The 26642-nt window shown below is 40.6% G+C and overlaps 1 protein-coding gene across 2 annotated transcripts in view; it reads left to right on the top strand.

The window, feature by feature from the left end:
• The window catches only part of LOC135556213 (rhophilin-1-like), a 59987-nt gene that overhangs the window by 7157 nt on the left and 26188 nt on the right, over positions 1–26642 (top strand). For both annotated transcript variants that reach the window (XM_064989221.1, XM_064989222.1), the window contains exons 3-11: positions 6051–6166; positions 12024–12152; positions 18632–18707; positions 18821–18898; positions 19217–19341; positions 21261–21427; positions 21729–21916; positions 24504–24660; positions 24832–24942. In XM_064989221.1, the coding sequence (XP_064845293.1) occupies positions 6051–6166; positions 12024–12152; positions 18632–18707; positions 18821–18898; positions 19217–19341; positions 21261–21427; positions 21729–21916; positions 24504–24660; positions 24832–24942 (1147 nt within the window). The remainder of the gene's footprint in view (positions 1–6050; positions 6167–12023; positions 12153–18631; positions 18708–18820; positions 18899–19216; positions 19342–21260; positions 21428–21728; positions 21917–24503; positions 24661–24831; positions 24943–26642) is intronic.

Raw genomic sequence — 26642 nt, 5'->3', positions numbered from 1 at the left:
CGCCACAGTCAAATAATATTACTAGAAAATATTCATATTCATGAAATCACTAGTGCAATATTGCAAAACACAGCTTAGCCTTTTGTTAATCCACCTGTTGTCTCAGATTTTGAAATTATGCTTTACAGCGAAAGCAATACAAGCGTTTGTAAATGTATTGATCACTCGACAAAACAATAAGTACACTTAGCATCATGTAATTTGGTCACGAAAATCAGAAAAGCAATCAAATTAATCATTTACCTTTTGATCTTCAGATATTTTCACTCACGAAACTCCCGGTTAGACAGCAAATGTTCCTTTTGTTCCATAAAGATATTTTTTATATACAAATACCTCCGTTAGTTTGGTGCGTTATGCCCAGGAATCCACCGGAAAGAGCGGTCACGACAACGCAAACAAATTCCAAATTATATCGATAATGTCCACAGAAAAATGTCAAATGTTTTTATAATCAATCCTCAGGGTGTTTTTCAAATATCTATTCGATAATATATCAACCGAGACAGTTGGCTTTTCACTAGGACCGGGAGTAACAATGGCCGCCTTACTCTTTTGCGCACAACTGACTCTGAGAGCCCCCACCTATCCACTTACGCAATGTGGTCGTTCACGCTCATTCTTCAAAATAAAAGCCTGAAACTATGTCCAAAGGCTGTTGACACCTTAGGGAAGCCATAGAAAATGGAATCTGGTTGATATCCCTTTAAATGGGCAATAGGGATGCATAACAACAGAGGTTTCAAAAACAGGGGCACTTCCTGATTGGCTTTTCCTCAGGTTTTAGCCTGCAATATCAGTTCTGTTTAACTCCGACAACATTTTAACAGTTTTGGAAACTTTAGAGTTTTCTATCCTAATCTGTCAATTATATGCCTATTCTAGCATCTGGTCCTGAGAAATAGGCCGTTTTACTTTGGGAACGTTATTTTCCCAAACATAAAAATAGTGCTCCCTAGCTTCAAGAGGTTAATGCAACCCCTGTGTCAGATAAAATAAAATAAAAAAACTTCACGGAAAAAGCAAACCATGCAATAATCTGAGTACGGCGCTTCGAGACCAAAACAACCCAAACAGATGTCCGCCATGTTGGAGTCAACAGAAGTCAGAAATAGCATTATAAATATTCACTTAACTTTGATCTTCATCAGAATGCACTCCCAGGAATCCCAGTTCCACAATACATGTTTGATTTGTTCGATAAAGTTAATCTTTGTCCAAATACCTCCTTTTGTTAGCGCGTTCAGTTCACAAATACAAATTCTTGACGCATGAGCAGACAGTCAAACATTTCGTTACAGTCCGTAGAAACATGTCAAACGAAGTATAGAAGCAATCTTTAGGATGTTTAACATAAATCTTCAATAATGTTCCAGCCGGAGAATTCCTTTGTCTGTAGAAATGCAATGGAACAGAGCTCGATCTCATGTGAACGAGCGTCACGAGCTCATGGCACTCTGCCAGACACCTGGCTCAAACAGCCCTTATGAGCCCCACTTCACAGTAGAAGCATCAAACAAGGTTCTAAAGACTGTTGACATCTAGTGGAAGCCTTAGGAAGTGCAACATGACCGATATCTCACTATCTTCAATAGGGAATGAGTTGAGAATGCCAAAGCTCAGATTTCCCACTTCCTGTTTGTATTTTTTTCTTAGGTTTTTGCCTGCCATATGAGTTCTGTTATACTCGCATACATCATTCAAGCAGTTTTAGAAACTTCTGAGTGTTTTCTATCCAAATATATGCATATAATTAGTATCTTTGCTTCTGGGACTGAGTAGCAGGCAGTTTACTCTGGACACCTTATTCATCCAAGCTACTCAATACTGCCCCCAGCCATAAGAAGTTATTAAGCAAACCAGATGCACACTTATTACTTTATATATATGTATGAATACCACCACGGGGGAGCCATGTCTTTGTCTGAATTACAGCTGTAACGACCCTTTGGGAAGAATTCAACTTGGTTAAGCTTCTCTCGTGTCCCTGAGTTATTTACTCTGAAAAATAAGAATGTAACACTGGCTATCTGTAAAAATTAAAAAATTATGTATTTTTTATTTTTACAGATAGCCAGGGGCACACTCCAGACACAAACATTTGTGTTTAGTTAGTCTTCCAGATCATAGGCAGTATGGATGACCAGGGATGTTCTCTTGATAAGTGTGTGAATTGGACCATTTTCCTTTCCTGCAAAGCATTCAAAATGTAACGAGTACTTTCAGGGAAAATGTATGGAGCGCAAAGTACATAACTTTGCTACATTCCTAAAGAAGATTAACGTTGTCAAATATTAATAGTGAAGTACATTACACTACTGGGAAAATGTCTCTGGGTTGAAAGGAGGTAGTTTACCCAATAGCAGTTTCTTTTTTACATGAGGGTATATTTTGGTAATCATTTTAAAAGCCGAATCGTCACATTTATGACAACTGACCATTTGCACGACAATTCATTAATAGTCACATGAAATTCCCTAATCGTCAGCAGCATCATTGGTCACTAGTGGGGTTGGAAACTTTCCGGTAAATTTCCTGCGTTTTTCCGGAAATTTTCCATTGGAAGTTAAGCCCTGGAATTTTGGGAATTTTGCTTAAATTCCTAAAAAAAAAAAGGCCAAGGACTACATGCTTTCTGGTAAGTTTTGATTACTATACTGGGTGGGGTGAATATATTTTATGACAATGTTTTTGTTAACTAGTAAATAGTAGCCTACAGTAAAGTGTTTAAAAAAATATATATATATAATTTATAACTTGTTAACAGCTGCTGCAAGTTAGTTTTTACTACCATGTGGGTTTTGACTTGATTGAGCCTACTGAGGAGTGATAATTCACTGGTTTCCATACATGTTTCATTTTAAAACATGTATCTTACAAAGGAGTTGTTTTAATTAACTGCTTAACAATTTCTGTACAGGGAATTGTTTGAGTTTTTTTACTCATTTCTTTCCTAATCTTTACAGGAAAATGCCATGGGCACTATCTGATGTGTGGAGACATTTCACTGCAGCTAATGTAGAAGGAAAAGCTGTGTACATTTACAAATACTGTGCCAAATCAAAAGAATGCAACAAAGATGCAGAATCATCTGGCCAAGTGCATAAAGTTCTCGCAAAGTTCACAGCAAGCAACCTCTGACAAAAGTCCCTCTACTTCTATTCGAGGTGAAAATTATGAATCAGACACCTTATCGATAGCAACAGCTCATGGTCCTCCTGGAATCAGAAGTTGTTTTTGACTCAATGGAGGAATGTAGTCAGAGAAATGCTGATGAATGTCTTGCTTGAGCTGTGTATTCAACTGGATCACCTCCCAGGCAATGTGTATCGGAAGAGATTTCTGAATGTTCTTCGCCCCGAATACACCCCTCTAACCAGACATGCTTTGGCTACTCATTTGCTGAATGCAGAGTTCAAGTGAAGGTCAAGCAAATCAGAGAGCACAGACTGTATTGCAATCATCTCTGATGGGTGGTCGAATGTTCGTGGACAAGGAATAATAAACTACGTCATCTCCACCCCTCAACCAGTATTCTACAAGAGCACAGACACAAGGGACAACAGACACACCGGTCTCTACATTGCAGATGAACTGAAGGCAGTTATCAATGACCTTGGACCACTGGTTTGCACTGGTGACAGACAATGCTGCGAACATGAAGGCTGCTTGGTCTAAAGTGGAGGAGTCCTATCCTCACAATCACACCCATTGGCTGTGCTGCTCATTCATTGAATCTGCTTCTCAAGGACGACATTTCACTAAAAACAGTGGATACACTCTACAAGAGAGCCAAGGAAATGGTTAGGTATGTGAAGGGTCATCAAGTTATAGCAGTGTTACGTTCTTATTTTTCAGAGTAAATAACTCATGGACACTAGAGAAGCTTAACCAAGTTAAATTTTTCCCAAAGGGTTGTTACAGCTGTAATTCAGACAAAGACATGGATCCCCCGTGGTGGTATTCATACCCCACTTTGGGTGGAGTCTCCTCCTTATCTCTAAACATTGCATCATTCTTGCTACGCAGGGAACTAAGTGATATGAGCCTTCAACGGTTTCTCCCCTTATCAATACTGTCACATGCAATTGTTTTCCCTGCACTCACCCCACATGTCTCTTGTGTAACTAATGTTCCTATACTCTGAGTATAACAATGTTCAAAGTTTGCTGCTTTTGGATTCTGGGAGTAATCTATCTCACCAAGCAAAGTGAGAAGAATAAGAGCACCACATTGAAGCAGCCCAGCAACACCCGTTGAGGTGGTGTTGCCATCATGTTTGACAGTCTCCTGGAAGGGGTCTCTCCAAGAAATGGCCATACCAGTCTGCCGATATGGACCACCCATCAAGAGGATCCTTCTGGGTTATGTATTTTGGGAGAGAGTGGTAAGCAGCCTGAAACTCCTGAAACCTATAGCAGTAGGACTGAGGGAGACAATGCCATCCTGTCTGATGTTCAGACTGCTTGCAGATGTAAGAAGAAATGCATACTGCCCTTCCCACTTCACTGTTGCTCCAGAGGAGGAAACGGCAGTTCTGAAGCCCATACACGCCGCATCGTACATGTTGGACCCCAAGTATGCTGGCAAGAGCATCCTGTCTGGTGCAGGGATCAACAAGGCCTATGGTGTCATCACCACCCTGTCTCGCCACCTTGGCCTGGATGAGGGCACAGTTCTTGGCAGCCTGGCGAAGTACACTTCCAAGCAAGGGCTTTGGGAGGGAGATGCAATATGGCAGTCGTGCCAACATATCTCAGCCACCTGGTGGAAGGGACTTTGGAGATCTGAGGCTCTTCCCCCTGTTGGACATTTAGGAGGTCCAGGGAGAAGACATGGACGCCTGAGAGGAAGATAACCAAAGCTTTAGTTTCTAGACTATCATTTTACAGATATTTGTTAATGTTTTTGGGACATGTGATGGATCATTCAATATTCCCTTTTGTTTAGTGGAGAGTCAAAATCATTTAATTAAAGTTAAATTTGTAACTAAAGTGTTTTTTTTCTATTGGAAGGATTTACTCATTTGCATTTGTCTACTTATATGGTAAAAGGTTTGTCTCCATATGATATGGTAAATATATCCAATGCAAAAAACAACCACATTTAAATGGTATTTAATAGGCATATTTCCATTTATTCACGTTAATTCCCACGGAAAGTTTCCACCTCCTGAATATTTCCCAAAATGTGTAATCCTAGTCACTAGTACAGTCCTGAGCTAGGTCTAAACTTGATCTCATAGCAGCACCCCATAACCAGTGATTGCACACTTTTTTTAAATGTTTTTTAAAACTCTTCCCAGCTTTGTGTCTTCTAAGCTATGATTTCAGAGCCCATTTGAGCCTTTCCATTAGTGTGCTCTGCATAATCATGGATCATATGGTCTACTCCTTTCCTCAGTTCCAGATCATATGTGAAGGTGTAGGGCTTGTAACTGAATACCACCTGTAGAGGCACAGAGCCACACCTTGAGTTGATCACATGACATGGTGGGGTGACGAAGTTACACTATTAAAAAGAGCATTGGTAACTTTTGGTGCTTGTGTGTGTGTGTGTTAGGCAAAGGTCAGGTGTAAGAGGTCTTCAAGTCTCCTCTGTTCTGTAGACCATGGCGTCTAAGGACTTATCTCACAGCAGGCTACCGACCGAGATCTGCTGGGGCTTGGTCTCCTGGCAACCATCACCACAGAGCGCCAACTACATTGACAACAGGATATTTGATCCTAACTGTGATGGAGGCAGGTGGTCTTAAGTCACCCATACTTAATCAGGGAGGGAAGCTAACCAGGTGCTCAGGTGTATGTCTCCCTCAGTCAGGTGTATCTGTGACAGGTTTGTGTAATGTACTGAATAGTCCGTCAACCCCTACCTGTTCGGCTTGGAATACTCTTCTTTACGTACAGTTTGTTTATAATACACTAATATTCAAAGGCATGTGAACTACACATAGGGTTTAGACACAAGCAAGAGGAGATGGACATATGTTGTGTTCTAGCATGTTACGCATTAACCACAATCTCTCTTACAATCTCCCTCTTTCTCTCCAGGGTTGTGATCCCTGTTCCCAGACCCAACGCAGTAAGCTGCAGCACCGTAGAGCTCGTATCAACCAGCAGATAAACAAGGAGATGAGGATGAGGGCCGGGGCTGAAAACCTCTTCAGGTGAGCTGGGGTGGGGGCAGGGTCAGGGAAGGGACAGGTCATTGTACAAGTGGTCGAATACTGTCTCTGCTCCTGTGTGTACACAGCTCTGCGGGGCATCCACTCCATCCCCTCCCCTGTGGTGGGAATGGGAACCCCAAGCCCTACTACCTGTGGAAACATTGAGCTCTATCATATACAAACACTAGCAGATGGAAATACACAACTATTTTAGGGTATATTGGGAGTACCTCAAACTCACACCATCCTGTTTTTATCACTATTTGTCCCATGGTGTGTGGGTTGTGTATTGCCATTCCACAGGTTTGATGCCTGTTATTTTCCACCTTCATTTTTCAAGTGTATTTTGTCAGAAGTGTAAATCTCACACACACACTTTGACCTGTGCTGAACTTGAACAGTTATAATACAGCCTGTTATCGTTCTCTCCTTTTTAAAGTAATTTGTTGTTTTTTTTCTTTCCAGAAAAGTAGCTGGTGGCAGGACATCAAAGCTGAGCTAGGTTTTTAAAGTGCATCAAACCAAACCATCTCAAGAGCATTAGCATAATTTTGATCCTCTCCCTCTCTGCCTTTTCTTCTCTCCCCCCAACTCTTATTTCATCAAGTTTATCCTACATCAAGTTTATCCTATTCTTATTAGTAGTGTTTGAGCCACTGAAGGACATGGTGTATTGGATTGGTCTGAGTGGTATAATAGGACACTGTCTCTCTTTAACATACATATTCATCTGAGAGGAGGAGATGATGATGATGATGATGATAAGTAGGACGTACTTATAGCAGTGTGCTTTATTCTTCTGTTTTAGTGGTCTGTTTGGCTGAGTCATTATCTAATAAGATAAACACCGAGAACAACATCAAGCTAGTTTAAAGAACCATTCCTTGAGAAAGATGGCAAGTAAGATTAAGATTAGTCATCGAATGAGTAGATATTTCATGCACCCTGTATCCTGTTCACCAGCGTTTTTATAGTCGAGTCATGGTCAACAGTGTTGATTCAGGCTAGGACATGAATCACATTGTCGTACTTGCGAATATGCAGCTTGGCTTGAGAGAGCGAGAACCATTTAAAAAGGGAGTACTAGGCGATGGGGGTAATAACACCCACCAGCAACACCCAGCCCTTCCCCCATTTTTGGGACTAGGTCACAGAGACAAATAGACCCCCAGTCAGCCACCAATCAACAGGCTTTGTGTCCCGCTGCTGCATCTTTCCCTTTCCATTCCCAGGCAGAAAGAAGGATTCCCAGGGAGGGCAGCTGTTGTAGGAATCTCATTGCTGATTGTCATTGGAAGACCAGGCTTTAGTTCAGTGGGTTAACACATAGTATTTTGGCATCATGCAAGAAACTACGGTTCAATGCCAGTTGGACAAATGTGTGTGTCGGGATATCCCAGACAAACAAAAAAAACTAAAGTCATCTGTCCTTTTGACCAATTTATTTTTCCATATATAATCAACTATATGCAAATATATACATATTTTTCTATATATAACCAACTAAATATGCATAGAACTTGTCTGATGCTTTAAGTTCACTGTTTGACGAAATAAGACCCAAATGACTCAAGGGAGCCAGAGATCAAGATACCATCCTCATCCTGCTCCAACTGGCTTTTGCCATTACTCTCCTGAAGTTGCCGGTAATAGGCTACACAAGGAGCCAATGTAGCTTACCATTTCTACTGATCTTTGTCCCAGTTATGGTTTTCATTTGCACATTTTCATGGAACCATTTAATTTATAATAATGTCTTATCTCAAAATCATTGTCGTGGTTAATCAAAATTCTATCCAAATCTAAATGATAAACCTGAAAAGTAACTTTATTTCTATTGCCAACTATGTAAAAATACCCTATAAAACCAACAAATAAAAACATTGCTGCCTGCAGGTAGAACATATCCTGAAAAAAATGAAATATCCTATGTATGGTTTGTCTGCAACAAACTTGAAACATTGTATCAAATATTAACTTCAGTCTGACCTGAAGCTCCTTGCAACATTGTATAACATATTCTGGGCCCCAGAGTTTCCGTGCCAGTGAGTAGGCCTATTTTATGACATTTCCACTGGATCAGAGCATGACATTTTTCCCTTTCACGCTGAGCGGTTATCGAAAGGGAGAGAGCTGGAAAGATTTTTCGAATGCATTGAGGAATTGCCATTCACAATGGATTTAAAAACAGGCTTGCTGTTTGAGGTGAAGAAAACATTACTTTGAGAAGTTCCACAGCTCATTAGTGGTGGTGCATTAAGTCAATCAGAAATACTATCAGATCCCCAAATGGGCATTTATAGGCCTACTTCTATGCGTGCGTGTCCTTACTCAACATTGACAGGAGCGCTCCAAACAAAAGACTACTAAATTAACAAAACTCGTAAATTAAATAATCCAAGTCGAGCATAAGTTGTGCGCTCTGCAAACATTTCTTATTTTACCATTATTTTTTTTACATTCTAGAATATTAGCGAAGACATCAAAACTATGAAATAACACATGGGAATCATGTAGTAACCAAAAAGTGCTAAACAAAATCTAAATATATTTGAGATTCTTCAAAGTAGCAACCCTTTGCCTTGATGAGCTTTGCACACTCTTGGCATTCTCTCAATCAGCTTCATGAGGTAGTCACCTGTAATGCATTTCGATTAACAGGTGTGCCTTGTTAAAAGTTAATTTGTGGAATTTATTTCCTTAATGCATTTGAGCCAATCAGTTGTGGTGACAAGGTAGGGGTGGTATACAGAAGATCAAGTCCATATTGTGGCAAGAACAGCTCAAATAAGCAAAGAGAAACGACAGTCCATTACTTTGAGACGTGAAGGTCAGTCAGTATGGAAAATGTCAAGAACTTTGAACGTTTCTTCAAGTGCAGTCACAAAAACAATTAAGCGCTATGATGAAACTGACTCGTGAGGACAGCCACAGGAAAGGAAGACTGCAGAGGATAAGTTCATTCGAGTTAACTACACCTCAGATTGCAGCCCAGAGTTCAAGTAACAGACATCTCAACATCAACTGTTCAGAGGAGACTGCGTGAATCGGGCCTTCATGGTCGAGGTGTGGGGGTGCTTTGTTGGTGACACTTTCTGTGATTTATTTAGAATTCAAGGCACACTTAACCAGCATGGCTACCACAGCATTCTGCAGTGATACGTCATCCCATATGGTTTGTGTTTAGTGGGACTATCACTTATTTATTTTTTGGTTACTACATGATTCCATATGTGCTACTTCATGGTTTTGATGTCTTCACTATTATTCTACGATGTAGAAAATAAGAAATCCTTGAATGGGTGTGTCTGTCAACTTTTGACTGGTACTTTATGGCACACGAGACACCCCTCTTAAACAGTGCATTTGGAAAGTTCAGACCCCTTGACTTTTTCCACATTTTGTTAAGTTACAGCCTTAATCTAAAATGTATTAAATAAAATAATCAATCTACACACTATACCCCATAATTAAAAATCAAGAACAGGTGTAGACATTTTTGCAAATGTATTACAAATAAAAAAAAATACATAAGTATTCAGACACGTTGCTATGAGACTAAATTGAGCTCAGGTGCATCCTGTTTCCATTGATCATCTTCTGTGGTAAATTCAATTGATTGGACTTGTGTGCCTTTCCAAATCAACTGTCCATGTAAGGTCCCATAGTTGACAGCAAAAACCCTGCCATGAGGTTGAAGGAATTGTCCGTAGAGCTCCGAGACAGGATTGTCGGCACAGATCTGGGGAGGGTACCAAAACATTTCTGCACCATTGAATGTCCCCAAGAACAATGACCTCCATCATTCTTAAATGGAAGACATTTGGAACCACCAAGACTCTTCCAAGAGCTGGCCACCCGGCTGAACTGAGCAATCGGGGGAGAAGGGCCTTGGTCAGGGGGATGATCAAGAACCCAATGTTCACTCTGACAGCATTCCATAGTTCCTCTGTGGAGATGGGAGAACCTTCCAGAAGGACAACCATCTCTGGAGCACTCCATCAATCAGGCTGTTATGGTGGAGTGGCCAGACGGAAGCCAATCCTCAGTAAAAGGCTCATGACAGCTGCTTGAGGTTTGCCCAAGGCACCTAAAGGACTCTCAGACCATGAGAAACAGGATTCCATGGTCTGATAATCTTAATTTCAACTTTTTTGGTCTGAATGCCAAGCGTCATGTCTGGACAAAACCTGGCACCATCTGTACAGTGAAGAATGGTGGTGGCAGCATCATGCTGTGGGGATGTTTTTCAGTGGCAGGGACTGGGAGACTAGTCCGGATCAAGGGAAAGATGAACGGCGCAAAGTACAGAGATATACTTGATAACCTACTCAAGAGTGTTCTGGGCCTCAGACTTCCCGGATTTAAACCCGATCGAACATCTCTGGAGAGACCTGAAAATAGCTGTGCAGCGACGCTCCCCATTCAACCTGACAGAGTTTGAGAGGATCTGTAGAGAAGAATGGGAGGAACTCCCCAAATACATGTGTGCCAAGCTTTAAAGTCATACCCAAGAAGACTCGTGGCTGTAATTGCTGCCAAAGATGCTTCAACAATGTACTGCGAGTAAAGGGTCTGAATACTTATGTAAATCTGATAGTTCAGTTTTATTTTTAATAAATGTGCAAACATTTCAAATCCATTTTTGCTTTGGCATTGTGTGTAGATTGAGGGGTAAAAATGTAAGAATCAATTTTAGAACAAGGGTAACGTTACAAAATGTGGAACAAGTCAAGGGGTCTGAACACTTTCCGAATTGGGGGGGGGGTGTATTTTATTTATTTATTTGCTACTGCTCGACTAAAAACCATCTTGGTCGACCAATAGCCTGTAGACCAGTCGAATAATTGGGGTCAGCTCTAATCTCATTAGAGCTTCATATTATGTGCTGTCATGCTGGTGTAACAGGCCAGTGTGTTATCTACTTTGGGAAAGGAATTCTAGTGAGGAAGACATCGAGCGGCAGTAACTAGTCTAATCCTATAGGGGATGACATCACTCAGTTTGTTACTGGAAGTCCGAGCAGTACAGGGGATTTTATTGGGGGGGGGTGTGACCGTGACTTAACTGAAGTGATGAGCACACACAGGCCCTTATATTTTTCCTAGAGTAAAATAACAGTTATGTGACTCACTCAACACACACACATTATACACTGGTGGTAGATCATGCGTGGAAGTGTGTGTGTGAGAGACAGAGAGAGAGGGGTGGGATACATGGCAAGCCTTTAAAGCTAACCATAATCAGATTGAAACTGGCTTGTCCTTGAGAGAGAGAGAGACGTGCATGTTTTTTGGGTGGGGTGAGGAGGGTAGGAGGTCTGATGTGGGATTAGCCTGTGGGGGTCAGGGGGAAAGAGAGTCACAGATGCGTGCTTCAAGGTGTGTGTGTGTGTGTGTGTGTGTGTGTAAGGACGGGGGTTGTTTAAATGTTATTGATAACCTTATAATTAGGGGACACGTCACCTGTAGTAGGTGTGTTTAACTCGCTCTTGTTGATTCCTAATACTCTTTTGGAAAAGGGAATAGCTATAAGTTATCACAGAATTGGGTTGAGTGGGTTCCTCTTGACTGTGTGTATTGGGGGTAATAGTAAAAAATCAAGTGTGTGTACTGTAATTGGATTGTGTGCTGTGTTATGTCCCAAACTGCTTGGGGCCCCAGAAAGTGAAGTAGAAGTAGGCCCTTTTCTCAGTAAATACAGGATATATGAGCTACTGTACATCCATTCAGAACTATTTTGAACCGGATTGAGCTGGATAAAGATCACAAGGTGACGATGAAGAGCGACTCGTGGTCTTGTTAGTACATCCTATTTCAGGTAGGGTGTCTCATATGAATGTATTTGTGTGTTGCAGAGCCACCACTAACAACAAAGTGAAGGAGACTGTGGCTCTAGAGCTGAGCTTTGTCAACTCCAACCTGCAGCTACTGAAGGAAGAACTAGAGGAGCTCAACAGCAGTATGGAGGTCTACCAGACAGAGAGGTAACATATGCACACACACACACACTGAGGTGGAGGGTGTGAACACTCAATGCGCCAATGGCCTATTTTATTTAATTATAGCCTAATGAGAGTGGCCTGGTATGCTAGTAATGAGGCACTAGTAATCCAGCCCAGCTGAAGCTCAGGGTCACAAGTGGTGCAAATCCTTTGATTTAGACTCATTACAGTTTTTGTTCAGTCGCTTTGGTGAAATTTTCACAACTCTTAGTACAAAACTCTAAACAGATCATCAAAAAGGTAGTTGTTTCAAAACTAAGCACATTTTCAATTGACTAAGTACAACACAGTCACTTTTTCATCAAACGTAAGTGTTTCATCAAGGAATACATGTTTCACATTGCAATAGATGTTCATAGAAAGTAATTGCCTTTCACAATACAATGCTCACATTTTTTTATTCTATTCTTAAGACATTTTACTATTTCTTAACCCGACTGCTATTAATTGCTGTTCAATTGAACGTTAGGATGGGAAAAACAAGTGCCTTTGGCATGGTATGTCTTGCCTAGTTAAATAAAGGTTAAACTATATATATATTTTATGATTGTTGGTGCTAGGCACGCCAGTTCCAGTGTCTCAAACGGCCTGCCTCCTAAGATTTTCACGCACGACAGTGTCTAGAGAACGGTGCGACAAACTAAAAACATCCAGTCAGCGATAGTCCTGTGGGCAAAAACAGCTAGTTGATGAGGGGTCGAAGGAGAATGGCAAGAATCATGCAAGCTCACAGGCGGGCCCCAAACAGGCAAATAACGACACAGTACAACAGTGGTGTGCAGAACGGCATCTCGGGAACACACAAGTTGTTGGTCCTTGTCAAGGATGGGCTGTTGCAGGAGATTACTAGAATGGGTTCCACTTGTATCATCTAAAAACAAGAAGGAAGTGGCTCCGGTGCGTACGCCATCACCAACACTGGACAATTGAGTTGAAAAACATTCCCTGGACCGACGAATCTTGGTTCCTGTTACATCATGCTGATGCCATAGTCAGGATTTGGCGTTAGCAGCATTAGTCCATGGCCCCATCATGCCTGGTGTCAACGGTACAGGCTGGTTGCGGTGGTGTTGGGAATGTTTTCCTGGCAGAAGTTAGGTCCCTTGATACCAGTTGAGGAAAGTTTCAATGCCACACCTTAGAATACATGCCCTGAAGAATTCCGGCTGTTCTGGAGGCAAAGGGGTTTGTCCCGGTACTAAACTCAGCAAAAAAAGAAACGTCCCTTTTTCAGGACCCTGTCTTTCAAGGATAATTGGTAAAAATCCAAATAACGTCAGATCTTCATTGTAAAGGGTTTAAACACTGTTTCCCATGCTAGTTCAATGAACCATAAACAATTAACTTTAGGGCTGCGGGATTGATATGACAACAGCCAGTGAAAGTGCAGAGCACCAAATTCAAACAACAGAAATCTCATAATTAAAATTCCTCAAACATGCATGTATCATATACCATTTTAAAGGTAATCTTGTTGTTAATCCCACCAAAGTGTCCAATTTAAAATAGGCTTTACAGCGAAAGCACCACAAACGATTGTTAGGTCACCGCCAAGTCACAGAAAAGTTCAGCCATTTTTCCAGCCAAATAGAAAAGTCACAAAAAGCAAATATAGATCAAATTAATTTGATTTTCATCAGGTGATAGTCATAGAACTTCATGTTACACAATATATATGTGTTTGATAAAGTGCATATTTATATCAAATAAATCTCAGTATACATTGGCGCATAATGTTCACTAGTTCCAAAAACATTGCAGAGAGCCACATCATTTTACAGAAGTACTCATTATAAATGTCGATGATAAATACAATAGTTAGACATGGAAACATAGATACACTTCTCCTTAACCTCTTGGAACTCAAGGGGCAGTATTTCATTTTTGGATAAAAAAACGTTCCCGTTTTAAACGAGATTTTCACGAAAAGATGCTCGACTATGCATATAATTGACAGCTTTGGAAAGAAAACACTATGACGTTTCCAAAACTGCAAAGATATTATCTGTGAGTGCCACAGAACTGATGCTACAGGCTAAACCAAGATGAAACTTCAAACAGGAAATGAGCAAAAAAATTTGAAGCGCTGTTTTCCAATGTCTCCTTATATGGCTGTGAATGCGCAAGGAGAGAGCCTACAATTTCTGCCATTTCCCCAAGGTGTCTGCAGCATTGTGACGTATTTGTAGGCACATCATTGGAAGATTGACCATAAGAGACCACATTTACCAGGTGTCCGCCCGGTGTCCTGCGTCGAAATTGGTGCGTAAACTTCAGCTGCAAGTATTTTTCCATGTGATTGAGAGGAGAAAGCAGACTTCCACGAACGATATATCAATGAAGAGATATGTGAAAACCACCTTGAGGATTGATTCTAAACAGCGTTTGCCATGTTTCAGTCGATATTATGGAGTTAATTTGGGAAAAAGTTTGGCGTTTTGGTGACTGAATTTTTGTTTTGTTTTGGTAGCCAAACGTGATGTACAAAACGGAGCGATTTCTCCTACACAAATAATCTTTCAGGAAAAACTGAACATTTGCTATCTAACTGAGTCTCCTCATTGAAAACAACTGAAGTTCTTCAAAGGTAAATGATTTTAATTGAATGCTTTTCTGGTTTTTGTGAAAATGTTGCCCGCTAAATGCTACGCTAAATGCTACGCTAAATGCTACGCTAGCTATCAATACTCTTACACAAATGCTTGTTTTGCTATGGTTGAAAAGCATATTTTGAAAATCTGAGATGAGTGTTGTTAACAAAAGTCTAAGCTTGAGAGCAAATATATTTATTTCATTTGCGATTTTTATGAATAGTTAACGTTACGTTATGCTAATGAGCTTGAGGCTATAACTGGATACAGGTTTTTTTTGTAGCCAAACGTGAACAAAACGGAGCAATTTGTCCTTACACAAATAATATTTTTTGAAAAACTGAACATTTGCTATCTAACTGAGAGTCTCCTCATTGAAAACATCTGAAGTTCTTCAAAGGTAAATGATTTTATTTTAATGCTTTTCTTGTTTTTGTGAAAATGTTGCTGGCTGAATTCTAGGCTTATAGTTATGCTAGCTATCAATACTCTTGCACAAATGCTTGTTTAGCTATGGTTGAAAAGCATATTTTGAAAATCTGAGATGACAGTGTTGTTAACAAAAGTCTAAGCTTGAGAGCAAATATATTTATTTCATTTGCGATTTTCATGAATAGTTAACGTTGCGTTATGCTAATGAGCTTGAGGCTATAAATAGGATCCCGGATACGGGATTGCTCGTCGCATGAAGTTAAAGGACAATAACACCCCCCCAAAAATTTATATTTTTCCAAAACCTTAAAAATGAGCTGTGGTTTAAGCATAGTTGTGTTTAGAACATCACTTTTATTTTTATAAATAGATGTTAATTTGAAGGTGAAAATCTCTAGGAAAACTCATAAATGCCTTTCCTTCAGGCGGCCATTTGGGAATTCTTGGCAAAATTTGAGTATACTCACTTCTCCAGACACGACTGGATAGGGCCGATTTGAAAGACCGCAGTCACACACAGCATGATGTTAAAGGATAAGCAATCCATTCAGTGGGCATAAGTCAACAAGTCCCAATCATATGAATACAAAATCACAGCCATTAGGCTAAGCATTTCCAAATCGAAATGTACAATTTATTACTTCCCATTGCATAGAACATTTCACATTTAGCACACACAGTAACCGGTGATCTAAAGTTTAAATACAACACTGTTTCAGGTATTTTGAAAGAGATATCTAACAGCAAGCAAGCTGCAATAACAAACACAGTTCCACTCACCAGATCATTTGAAACGTCTTGTTGAAAGTTATTCTTTAAAAGGGAGAAACTAATACATTTAGCATCAACATCCTCTTCGATTACCCCTGCTGCAAATCAGTCTAAAACAAAAGTTGTTGCACAGTGACCTGTTGGCCTTCTAGAAGGCAGAAGTTTTGTAAAATTGGTCCCACTTATTACAAGTCAAAATGTGATTTGTTGATTCCACTGTCACTCCAATTTTTTTGCCCTAATATAGTTGAATGGCAGAGGCCTTCCATCTAGCTTCTGATGGTTGAGCCAATGGCTGACTTGGCTAGCTAGATTTATCTCCCCAGAGACCACCAAAGAGAATTTTTATTTTTATTTTCTCTGCAGCCATTAACTCTTTCCTTTCCAACAAAAACTGAAGCGATTTTTTAAATATTTTTTTTAAGTCGCTATCATTGAAAATAAGAATAGATTTAGAATTATTATAATGATTTTATAATTCCTTAGCCCTTCTCTGAAGGCATAGAAGGCCCGCATTGTTCCCCACTGTTTTGGTGGGTAATAATTTGTAGAGTGGCTCTATTTGCCCACCGTATGTATGTCTAAAGAATCCATATTATCTTCTGAAATAAGAACACGGAAATTATGGTGGCGAATTGACAATTACAATCATGGTATCATTGGACTTGCATTTTTCTGGTCTTGGACTCTCTCGTCACGCTCTTGGTCTTGAATTGGTCTCACTTTAGGTGGTCTCGAACACAGCACTGTTATTGCCTAATGTGATAACAGCATAATGTACTGTGGCATAATGCATTCACAGGGCAATTTTTAAATATGTATCTTAAATGTTTTGCTATTGGATTAACTGGTTCTTAGAATAACTAAATTGAGAAGATGTAATTTGTTGTGTTTTGGTGATATAAACCAATGTACTCAATATATTTCACAGTAAACGTATATGTTTGATCAATGGTTTTGTGATGAAAGATGTCTACAAACAAAATGTATGCACAATTAAAAGCTATGAATGTAAGAGTGGCTGCGTTACAGTAGTGCTGAGCGACTAGTACTTTTTGAGGCCGGTTCGGTTCCATTAGTAAAAAAAACAATCATGGTTCTCGGTTTCAATTAAAAAATGTAAAAAACATTTGAAATGCATTATGAAAAATTGACATTCAAATTATTTTAGAGCTTTTTAATAGGAATTCCAAAGCCAACATTCGATTGCTAAAACAGTGAAAATTATTCATTTCTCTCTGTCAGGTCCACATTTTGTAAACCTCAACAGAAAAATGGGAAATTACTATGAAAAAAGACTATTTCAATTGTGTAGAGTTTACTTTTTTATTTTTAGTCATCGCATCTCTGCTGAGGAAGTTGCAGCTAGCCAACCAGACAATGTTATCTGTGCTCACCATACTGTACAGTCTTTAGTCATGCTTTTTAGCTAGGCTAGCCTACCTAAGTATGCTGCAGAGCTGTCTGACGAAATAATTTGACAAGTTCTTCAAAGTACAATATACAAAAGTATGTGGATACCCCCTCAAATTTGTGGATTCGGCTATTTCAGCCACACCCGTTGCTGACAAGTGTATAAAATCGAGCACACAGCCATGCAATCTCCATAGACAAACATTAGCTGTAGAATGGCCTTACTGAAGAGCTCAGTGACTTTCAAAGTGAGACCGTCATAAGATGCCACCTTTCCAAAAAGTCAGTTTGTCAAATGTCTGCAACTGTAAGTGCTGTTATTCTGAAGTGGAAATGTCTAGGAGCAACAACGGCTCCGCTGTAAAGTGGTAGGCCACACAAGCTCACATAATGGGGCCGCTGTGTGCTGAAGCACGTAAAAATCATCTGCCCTCGGTTGCAACACTCATTACCAAGTTTCAAACAACCTCAGTACAAGAACTGTTCGTCGGAAGCTTACAGATGAGCCACACACGAGCCTAAGATCAGCATGCGTAAGGCCAAGCTTCTGCTGGGGTGGTGTAAAAACTCTCTGCCAATGGACTCTGGAGCAGTAGAAACACGTTCTCTGGAGTGATGAATCACGCTTCACTATCTGGCAATCCGCCCGACAAATCTGAGTTTTGTAGATACTAGGAGAATGCTAACTGCCCCAATGCATAGTGGCAACTGTAAAGTTTGCAGGAGGAGGAGTAATAGTCTGGGGCTGTTTCTCATGGTTCGGGATAGGCCCCTAAGTTCCAGTGAAGGGAAATATTAATGCTACAGCATACAATGACACTCTAGACGATTCTGTGCTTCCAACTTTGGCAACAGTTTGGAGAAGGCCCTTTCCTGTTTCAGCACGACAATGCCCCCGTGCACAAAGTGAGGTCCTTACAGAAATGGATTGTTGAGATCTGTGGAAGAACTTGACTGGCCAGCACAGTGTCCTGACTTCAGCAGCCCCCCCCGCACCGTTCCAGTTACAAGTATTACCAGTTCTGAGTATTGTAATGAGTTTTTTATTTATTTTTATTCACCACATACTTGTGAAAATAGTACCAAAGTGATAATAACGACGAATTACCAGGGAGGGAGGTGGAACAGTTAGGAGGGGTGAGGGGTTACTGTCATAATAGGGATGGTGTGGGGGGAGGCAGATTTGGGTTTGTCTGCGGAGGTATGTGATGTGTCTTTTCACACACATATTGATCTCTCTTCTCTCTCCTTCAGTGAAGCCATCAATGTTCCCATGATTCCACTGGGTCTGAAGGAGACCAAGGAAGTGGACCTCACTGTTCCTCTCAAGGTGAGGAGAAAAATGTCTCTCACTCTAGCGCGCTCGCTCTCTCGGTCTCTGTGTGTGTTTTGAAGTGACTGATCGCTCTGTTGAAGTGACTGTCCTCTGCCCTTCTCTCTCAGGAATATATCTGTGAGCACTACAGGGAGGACAGCTCTCTGTTTGAGAAAGAAATCAAAGAGTTTATGGAGCTCAGACAGGTTAGAACAGAAGTGAACCGCTCTTGGAAAGCACTGCCACCTAGTGGCTTTAGCTATATCACTAACAATAAAACTGGCCGGCTAAATGTTTGATAATTCTGAGTATCATATCACTTATACACTGTGGGTGTGGAAACGATATTATACACTGTTTTGTGAATAAACAATTGTTTTAGTTGGTAAATGTGTTCACATATTAATGTTGTTGACATAGCTTGTAAATGTATTGTTATACAGTCATATCATCATATGTTTCATTGAGTGTGTGTGTTCTAAAATATGAGTGTGTGTGCTAATATATGCCCCTGTGATCATCAGGCCATGCGTACCCCCAGTCGTAACGAGGCAGGTTTGGAGCTCCTGGTAGAGTATTATAACCAGCTATACTATCTGGACCAGAGGTTCTTCCCCCCACACAGAACACTAGGAGTCCACTTCCACTGGTCAGACTCTTAGTCACACACTCTTCACTTACAGTGCCTTCAGAAAGGACACACACACACACAAACCTTTCTGGGTTACCCCTCTCCTTTATTCATACCCTTAACTTATTCCACATTTTGATGTTATTGATAAAATATATTATTTTCTCATACTACCCCATAATGACAATGTGAGTACATGTTTTTAGTAAAGTTTGCTAATTTATTGAAAATAAAATACAGACATATCTAATTTCAGATAAGTATTCACACCCCTGAGTCAATACATGTTACAGTCACATCTTTCTGGGTGTCTCTAAGAGCTTTGCACACCTGGATTGTACAAGTTGGTTGTTGATCATTGCTAGACAGCCATTTTCAAGTCTTGCCATAGATTTTCAAGACAATTTTAATTAAAAACTGTCCCTTGGCCACTCGGGAACATTCAATATTGTCTTGGTAAGCAACTACAGTGTATATTTTGGCCTTGTGTTTTAGGTTATTGTCGTGCTGAAAGATTAATTTGTCTCCCAGTGTCTGTTGGGAAGCAGACTGAACCAGGTTTTCCTCTACAATTATGCATGTGCTTAGCTCTATTCCATTTACTTTTTATCCTATAATACTCCCTAGTCCTTGCCAATGACAATCATACCCATAACATGATTCAGCCACCACCATGCTTGAAAATATGAAGTTGTACTTTGTCATATGTTGCGTTGGATTTTCCCCAAACATAACACTTTTTATTCAGGACATAAAGTTATTTTCTTTGCCACATTTTTTGTTGTTTTACTTTAGTACCTTATTGCAAACACATTTTTATTCTGTACTCTTTTCACTCTGTAGTTTAGGTTAGTATTGTGGAGTAACTACAATGTTGATCCATTCTCAGTTTTATCTTATCATAGTCATTCAACTCGAACATGCTGACCAGACTGGACACGTCGCGTGCACGAGCGTCGCAAAATAAATCTAGAAATCCATGTTATTCAATTATTGCACAAAAACTGCTCCCCTTTCAACGAGCATCTGCGATGGCAAGGGCTAAAATAGAACTCCTTTCTATTTCTGACGCAAATCGTGCTTAAAGTCCTGCCTATCCCATCTCCTCATTGGTTTATAGAAGCAGGTACCCACGTGCCATCTCCTCATTGCTTATACCCACGTGGTTGATTGAAAGACAAACTGTTTTACCTGTAGTCGTGGTAATACTATGAAGGTTTAGATGCCATATTACCATCTAAGTTCAAAGATGAAAAAGCATAGAAGGAGGAGAGATGACTAGAAATGATTCGGTTGGCTGTTTAATGTGTGGATTAATTGGCGGAGTAGAGGAGCTTGTGCATTTCAGGTAAAATAACAACTCAATGTTTATATCCCAGGACAAATCCTCTCTAGCAACTGAGGTCAAAATGATAAACCATCCAAATTGTAATGAATAACTTCATCATGCTAAAAGGGATATTCAATCTCTGCTTTTTTTTCTCTTTTTTCTCTACCAATAGGTGCCCTTCTTTGCGAGACACAAGAACTTGTGTTATTGTTAAGCACATTTTTACTCCTGAACTTATTTAGGCTTGCCATAACAAAGGCGTTGAATACTTATTGACTCAAGACATTTCAGCCTTTCATTTGTAAATAATAAAATAACAATTCTAAAAGCATAATTCTACTTTGACATTATCGGGTATTGTGTTAAGGCCAGTGACACAAAATCTAAATGTAATCTATTTTAAATTCAGGCTGTAGCACAACAAAATGTGGAAAAAGTCAAGAGTTGTGAATACTTTCTGAAGGCACACCCACTCAACCTTTTATTTTCTTACACAATAACCTTGGAGGTTAGGAATGACTGTCTCACCAATCTTCGCTCTTGTTTTTTAAGTTTAGAATTACTCTAAACACCTCTCTCTCTCTCATGCCCCCCCAACTGTCTCTAGGTATGACTCTCTGACAGGTGTGCCGTCATGCCAGCGTGCGTTGGCATTTGAGAAGGGAAGTGTGTTGTTCAATGTGGGAGCTCTCTACACACAGATAGGAGCCAGACAGGACCGCTCTGCTGCAGCTGGCATAGACAGGGCTATAGACGCTTTCCAGAGAGCTGCAGGTAGGCCTAAACACACACACACACACACATATATATATATATGGCAGGCACGCACACACACACACACACACATACAAACTACTATTACAGAAACACAACCACAAGGGGCCCTGGTGAGGAAATACCATTGCCTGAGATTCAACACATTAACACACCACAGTTGGAGTTCACACACAACTGCAGATCATACATTTCATATGCAACTGTCATCTTCTTTGTATGATTTTTTTTTCTGCGTTTCTAGTTGTTTTTTGTATAAAACTGTAAACTATAAAAGTGTATAAAATCTGGGTGTGTCTAGGTGCATTTAACTTCCTGAAGGAGAACTTTTCCAACGCTCCCAGTCTGGATATGAGCGGCCCGTCGCTATGCATGCTGGTCCGGCTGATGATCGCCCAAGTGCAGGAGTGTGTGTTCGAAAGGGTCACAATCACCACGCAGGACACACACTTCACCTCCCAGCTACAAGTGGCTCAAGAGGCTGCACGAGTGAGGGGACCTGTGTGTGTGTGTGTGTGTGTGTGTAGATAGCCAACATGTTCTTTTCACTGGTACTCATGACCTTGATCCAGTGCCCTTGTTAAAGAGTTCTCTTCTGTTCACCTCACTCTCTTTCTCTGTCCCCCTCTCTCTGTCTGTGTGTGCCTACATGCGCGTGTGTAGGTAACAGATGTGTATAGATTGGTGCTCCAGACCATGTCCCAAACCCTGGTTAAGGACTATGTTTCGCTCTCTCACTCACTCACTCTGACTTAATTCACATGGCAAGTTAAATTACTTGCATTGTCAAAGGACATGCTGTATAACAACAATGGTCGGACTAACAGTAATAGTAGGCCTAGTACTCGTAGTAGTGGTAATTATATTAACTACAACAATAGTAATGAGAACAACATTAAATAAAAGTAATTGTGGTAGGCTAGTTTTACATGACTGAAAAGCCATATGGCATGGTATACTACGTGACCGAAAGTATGTGGACACCTACTCGTCGACTCTCATTCCTAAATCATGGGCATTAATATGGAGTTGGTCCCCCCCTTTGCTGCTATTACAGCGTCCACTCTTCTGGGAAGGCTTTCCACTAGATGTTGGAACATTGTTGCGGGGACTTGCTTCCATTCAGCCACGAGTATTAGTGAGGTCGGGCACTGATGTTGGTCGATGAGACCTGGCTCGCAGTCGGCATTCCAATTTATCCCAAAGAGTTTGATGGCGTTGAGGTCAGGGCACTGTGCAGGTCAGTCAAGTTCTTCCACACCAATCTTGATAAACCATTTCTGTATGGACCTCGCTTTGTGCACGGTGGCTTTGTCATGCTGAAACAAGAAAGGGCCTTCCCCAAACTGTTGCCACAAACTTGGAAGCACAGAATCATCTAGAATATCATTGTATGCTGTAGCATTAAGATTTCCCTTCACTGGATCTAAGGGACCTAGCCGAACCATGAAAAACAGCCCCAGACAATAATTCCTACTCAAGCTTTACACAGCTCCAGTTGACTCTTGGCATTGCGTATGGTGATGTAGGCTTGTGTGCTGCTCGGCCATGGAAACCAATTTCACAAAGTTCCCAACAAACAGTTCTTGTGCTGACTTTGCTTCCAGAGGCATTTTGGAACTTGGTAGTGAGTGTTGGTAGTGACTATTTTTATGCTCTTCAGCACTCTGCGGTCCCGTTATGTGAGCTTGTGTGGCCTACCACATCGCGGTTGAGCCGTTGTTGCTCCTAGACGTTTCCATTTCACAATAACAGCACCTACAGTTGACCTGGGAAGCTCGATCAGGGCAGACATTTGACGAACTGACTTGTTGGAAAGGGGACGTCCTATGCCAGTGCCACTTTGAAAGTCACTGAGCTCTTCAGTAAGGCCATTCGACTGCCAATGTTTGTCTATGGCGATTGCATGAATGTGCTCGATTTTTATACACCTGTCAGCAATGGGTGTGGCTGAAATAACAGAATTCACTGATTTGAAGGGGTGTCCACATGCTTTTTTTGTATGTATTGTGTATGAAAGCCAAAACAAAATTGCAAATACTATTGTTGCATTGTACTTTTCACTGGCCGGCCCTCTGGTTGTGGCAGGAGGCCACATACTGTCCTTGTCTGCCCAAACTACACATTTGGTTTTTCATTCAATAGATATTTTTTTTAATAGTTTTTGGAAAAAAGATTATCATTGCAACGAATTTGAAACTATAAAATAAAACAATCTTAGGTCTAAGTATTTTTCACAATGTAATAGGAAATCCAGCTCTTTCTCTACCTTTCCCCGGGAGCAGAGTTGGCATAACCTGTCCTGTGTCGTCTTTCGCTCTCTCTCTGTAGGTATAAGACCTATATACTGTAAAACTTAAATTAATAGCCCGGGCATTTATTAGCTTAAATCACTGAACTCAACAGTCACTTATTACAGACAGGCTTCTTATTTGAGTTAGGCGTCTATGTAATGCACACTTTTGCTGATTTGCATAGTTAATTGTTTAATTTCAGCATTCATCACTTCCAGCATTTTAATACATTTCTCCCTTTTCTGCACTGCTATCATTTGCACACTGTCACATTTCTCTCTCTCGCTCTCTCTCTCATATATATATATATCTTTTCCTTGACAGAATAATAATATTCTCCTCTTTAACTGTGCATTTGTCAGTTCTTACTTTTGCCATTAGATGGCACACTGCTGATTTTCAAGGGGTATGTACCCCTGAAGTTGTTTACTGTTTTTGTGCTTGCCAGCTAGCAGTTCTCAGCTGTTTCTTACTGGCGATTTAAAAACGGATGATCGCCATTTATTTTATGGAGTCATTACTGAATTATTTAATGTAACAAATCAAACATTAAACCTTGTAAACAATTCATGGTGACCTCGTAAATGATTAATTTAGACCTAGAGTTTATTTGAAACATTGTTTATTTGCTGAAGTGTGTGCCGTTGACCGGCTATTAAAAGGGACAGGTGGCTATTTGTAACTTGGTGCTCCAGACCATGTCTCAGCCCCTAGTGAAAGCCTATGTTCCATTCTCCTGTCTCTCTTCATCTGTCTTTTACTCTCTCTCTCTCTTGCTATAGGTATCAGATGTGTATAGTTTGGTGCTCCAGACCATGTCTCAGCCCTTAGTGAAGGACTATGTCCCATTCTCCTGGGCCTCCATGGTTCAGGTGAAAGCAGAACACTTCAGAGCTCTCTCACACTTCTATGCTGCTGTCGCTCTCTGTGACCGCACACGTAAGTTCCACCGTGCGGTGTGAGGTGGGTTTATGTTGAGTCTGATATTGATGATTACAGGGATGACGATTGTGGTGGTTCGGAAATTGTCCTGTTTGTGTGTGTTTTAGTATGAGTGTGTGTATTCCAGTAAATGTGTGTCTATCTGCCAGTGTGTGTTGTGTCCCGTAGAGTCCATTGATGAAGAGGGAGAGAAGGCTCTCCTCCAGCTCCATGTCAGTAATCCTGCTGGACCACCACTCAGCCAGGTGCTCAGAGACCCCGAGGAGAGACGCAAACTGGGTGAGAACGCTCGCACTCACCACACACACAATCGCATACAGTTGAAGTCAAAAGTTTACATACACCTTAGCCAAATACATTACAACTCAGTTTTTTACAATTCCTGACATTTAATCCTAGTAAAAATCCCCTGTTTTAGGTCAATTAGGATCACCACTTTATTTTAAGAATGTGAAATGTTAGAATAATAGTAGTGATTTATTTCAGCTTTTATTTCTTTCATCACATTCCCAGTGGGTCAGAAGATTACATACGGTCAATTAGTATTTTCTAGCATTGCCTTTTAATTTGTTTAACTTGGTTCAAACGTTTCAGGTAGCCTTCCACAAGCTTCCCACAATAAGTTGGGTGAATTTTGGCCCATTCCTCCTGACAGAGCTGGTGCAACTGAGTCAGGTTTTTATGCCTTCTTGCTCGCACATGCTTTTTCAGTTCTGCCCACAAATTTTCTATGGTATTGAGGTCAGGGCTTTGTGATGACCACTCCAATACCTTGACTTTGTTGTCCTTAAGCCAGTTTGCCACAACTTTGGAAGTATGCTTGGTCATTGTCCATTTGGAAGACCCATTTGCGACCAAGCTTTAACGTCCTGACTGATGTCTTGAGGTGTTGCTTCAATATATCCACATACTTTTCTTGCCTCGTGATGCCATCTATTTTGTGAAGTGAACCAGTCCCTCCTGCAGCAAAGCACCCCCACAACATGATGCTGCCACCCCCGTGCTTCACGGTTGGGATGGTGTTCTTCGGCTTGCAAGCCTCCCTCTTTTCCTCCAAACATAACAATGATCAATATGGCCAAACAGTTCTATTTTTGTTTCATCAGACCAGAAGACATTTCTCCAAAAAGTACAATCTTTGTCCCCATGTGCAGTTGCAAATCGTAGTCTGGCTTTTTTATGGCGGTTTTGAAGCAGTGGCTTCTTCCTTGCTGAGCAGCCTTTCAGGTTATGTCGATATAGGACTCGTTTTACTGTGGATATAGATACTTTTGTATCTGTTTCCTCCAGCATCTTCACAAGGTCCTTTGCTGCTGTTCTGGTATTGATTTGCTCTTTTCGCACCAAAATACGTTAATCTCTAGGAGACAGAACGCGTCTCCTTCCTGAGCGGTATGATGGCTGTGTGTTCCCATGGTGTTTATACTTGTGTACTATTGTTTATACAGATCAACGTGGTACCTACCTTCAGGCGTTTGGAAATTGATCCCAATGATGATCCACACTTGTGGAGGTCTACAAATTTAGTTTCTGACGTCTTGGCTAATTTTCTTTTGATTTTCCCATGATGTCAAGCAAAGAGGCACTGGGTTTGAAGGTAGGCCTTGAAATACATCCACAGGGACACCTCCAATTGACTCAAATGATGTCAATTAGCCTATCAGAAGCTTCTAAAGCCATGACATCATTTTCCAAGCTGGTTAATGGCACAGTCAACTTCGTGTAAGTAAACTTCTGACCCACTGGAATTGTGATACAGTGAAATAGTGTATTTTAATAACTGTTGGAAAATTGAATTGTCATGCCAAAAGTAGGTGTCCTAATCGACTTGCAAAAACTATAGTTTGTTGCCAATAAATTTTTGGAGTAGTTGACAAATGAGTGGTTGAAACACTTAGTTTGGAGTCATTAAAACTAGTTTATGTGAACTTCTGACTTCAACTGTATCTATATTTGATGCACAAGCATGGCCTTTGTGA

Source organism: Oncorhynchus masou, chromosome 15 (genome assembly GCF_036934945.1).
Source record: "Oncorhynchus masou masou isolate Uvic2021 chromosome 15, UVic_Omas_1.1, whole genome shotgun sequence".
Lineage (NCBI taxonomy): Eukaryota > Metazoa > Chordata > Actinopteri > Salmoniformes > Salmonidae > Oncorhynchus > Oncorhynchus masou.
The sequence above is the reverse complement of the archived record's forward strand: the minus strand, read 5'-3'. Positions and strand labels throughout refer to the sequence as shown.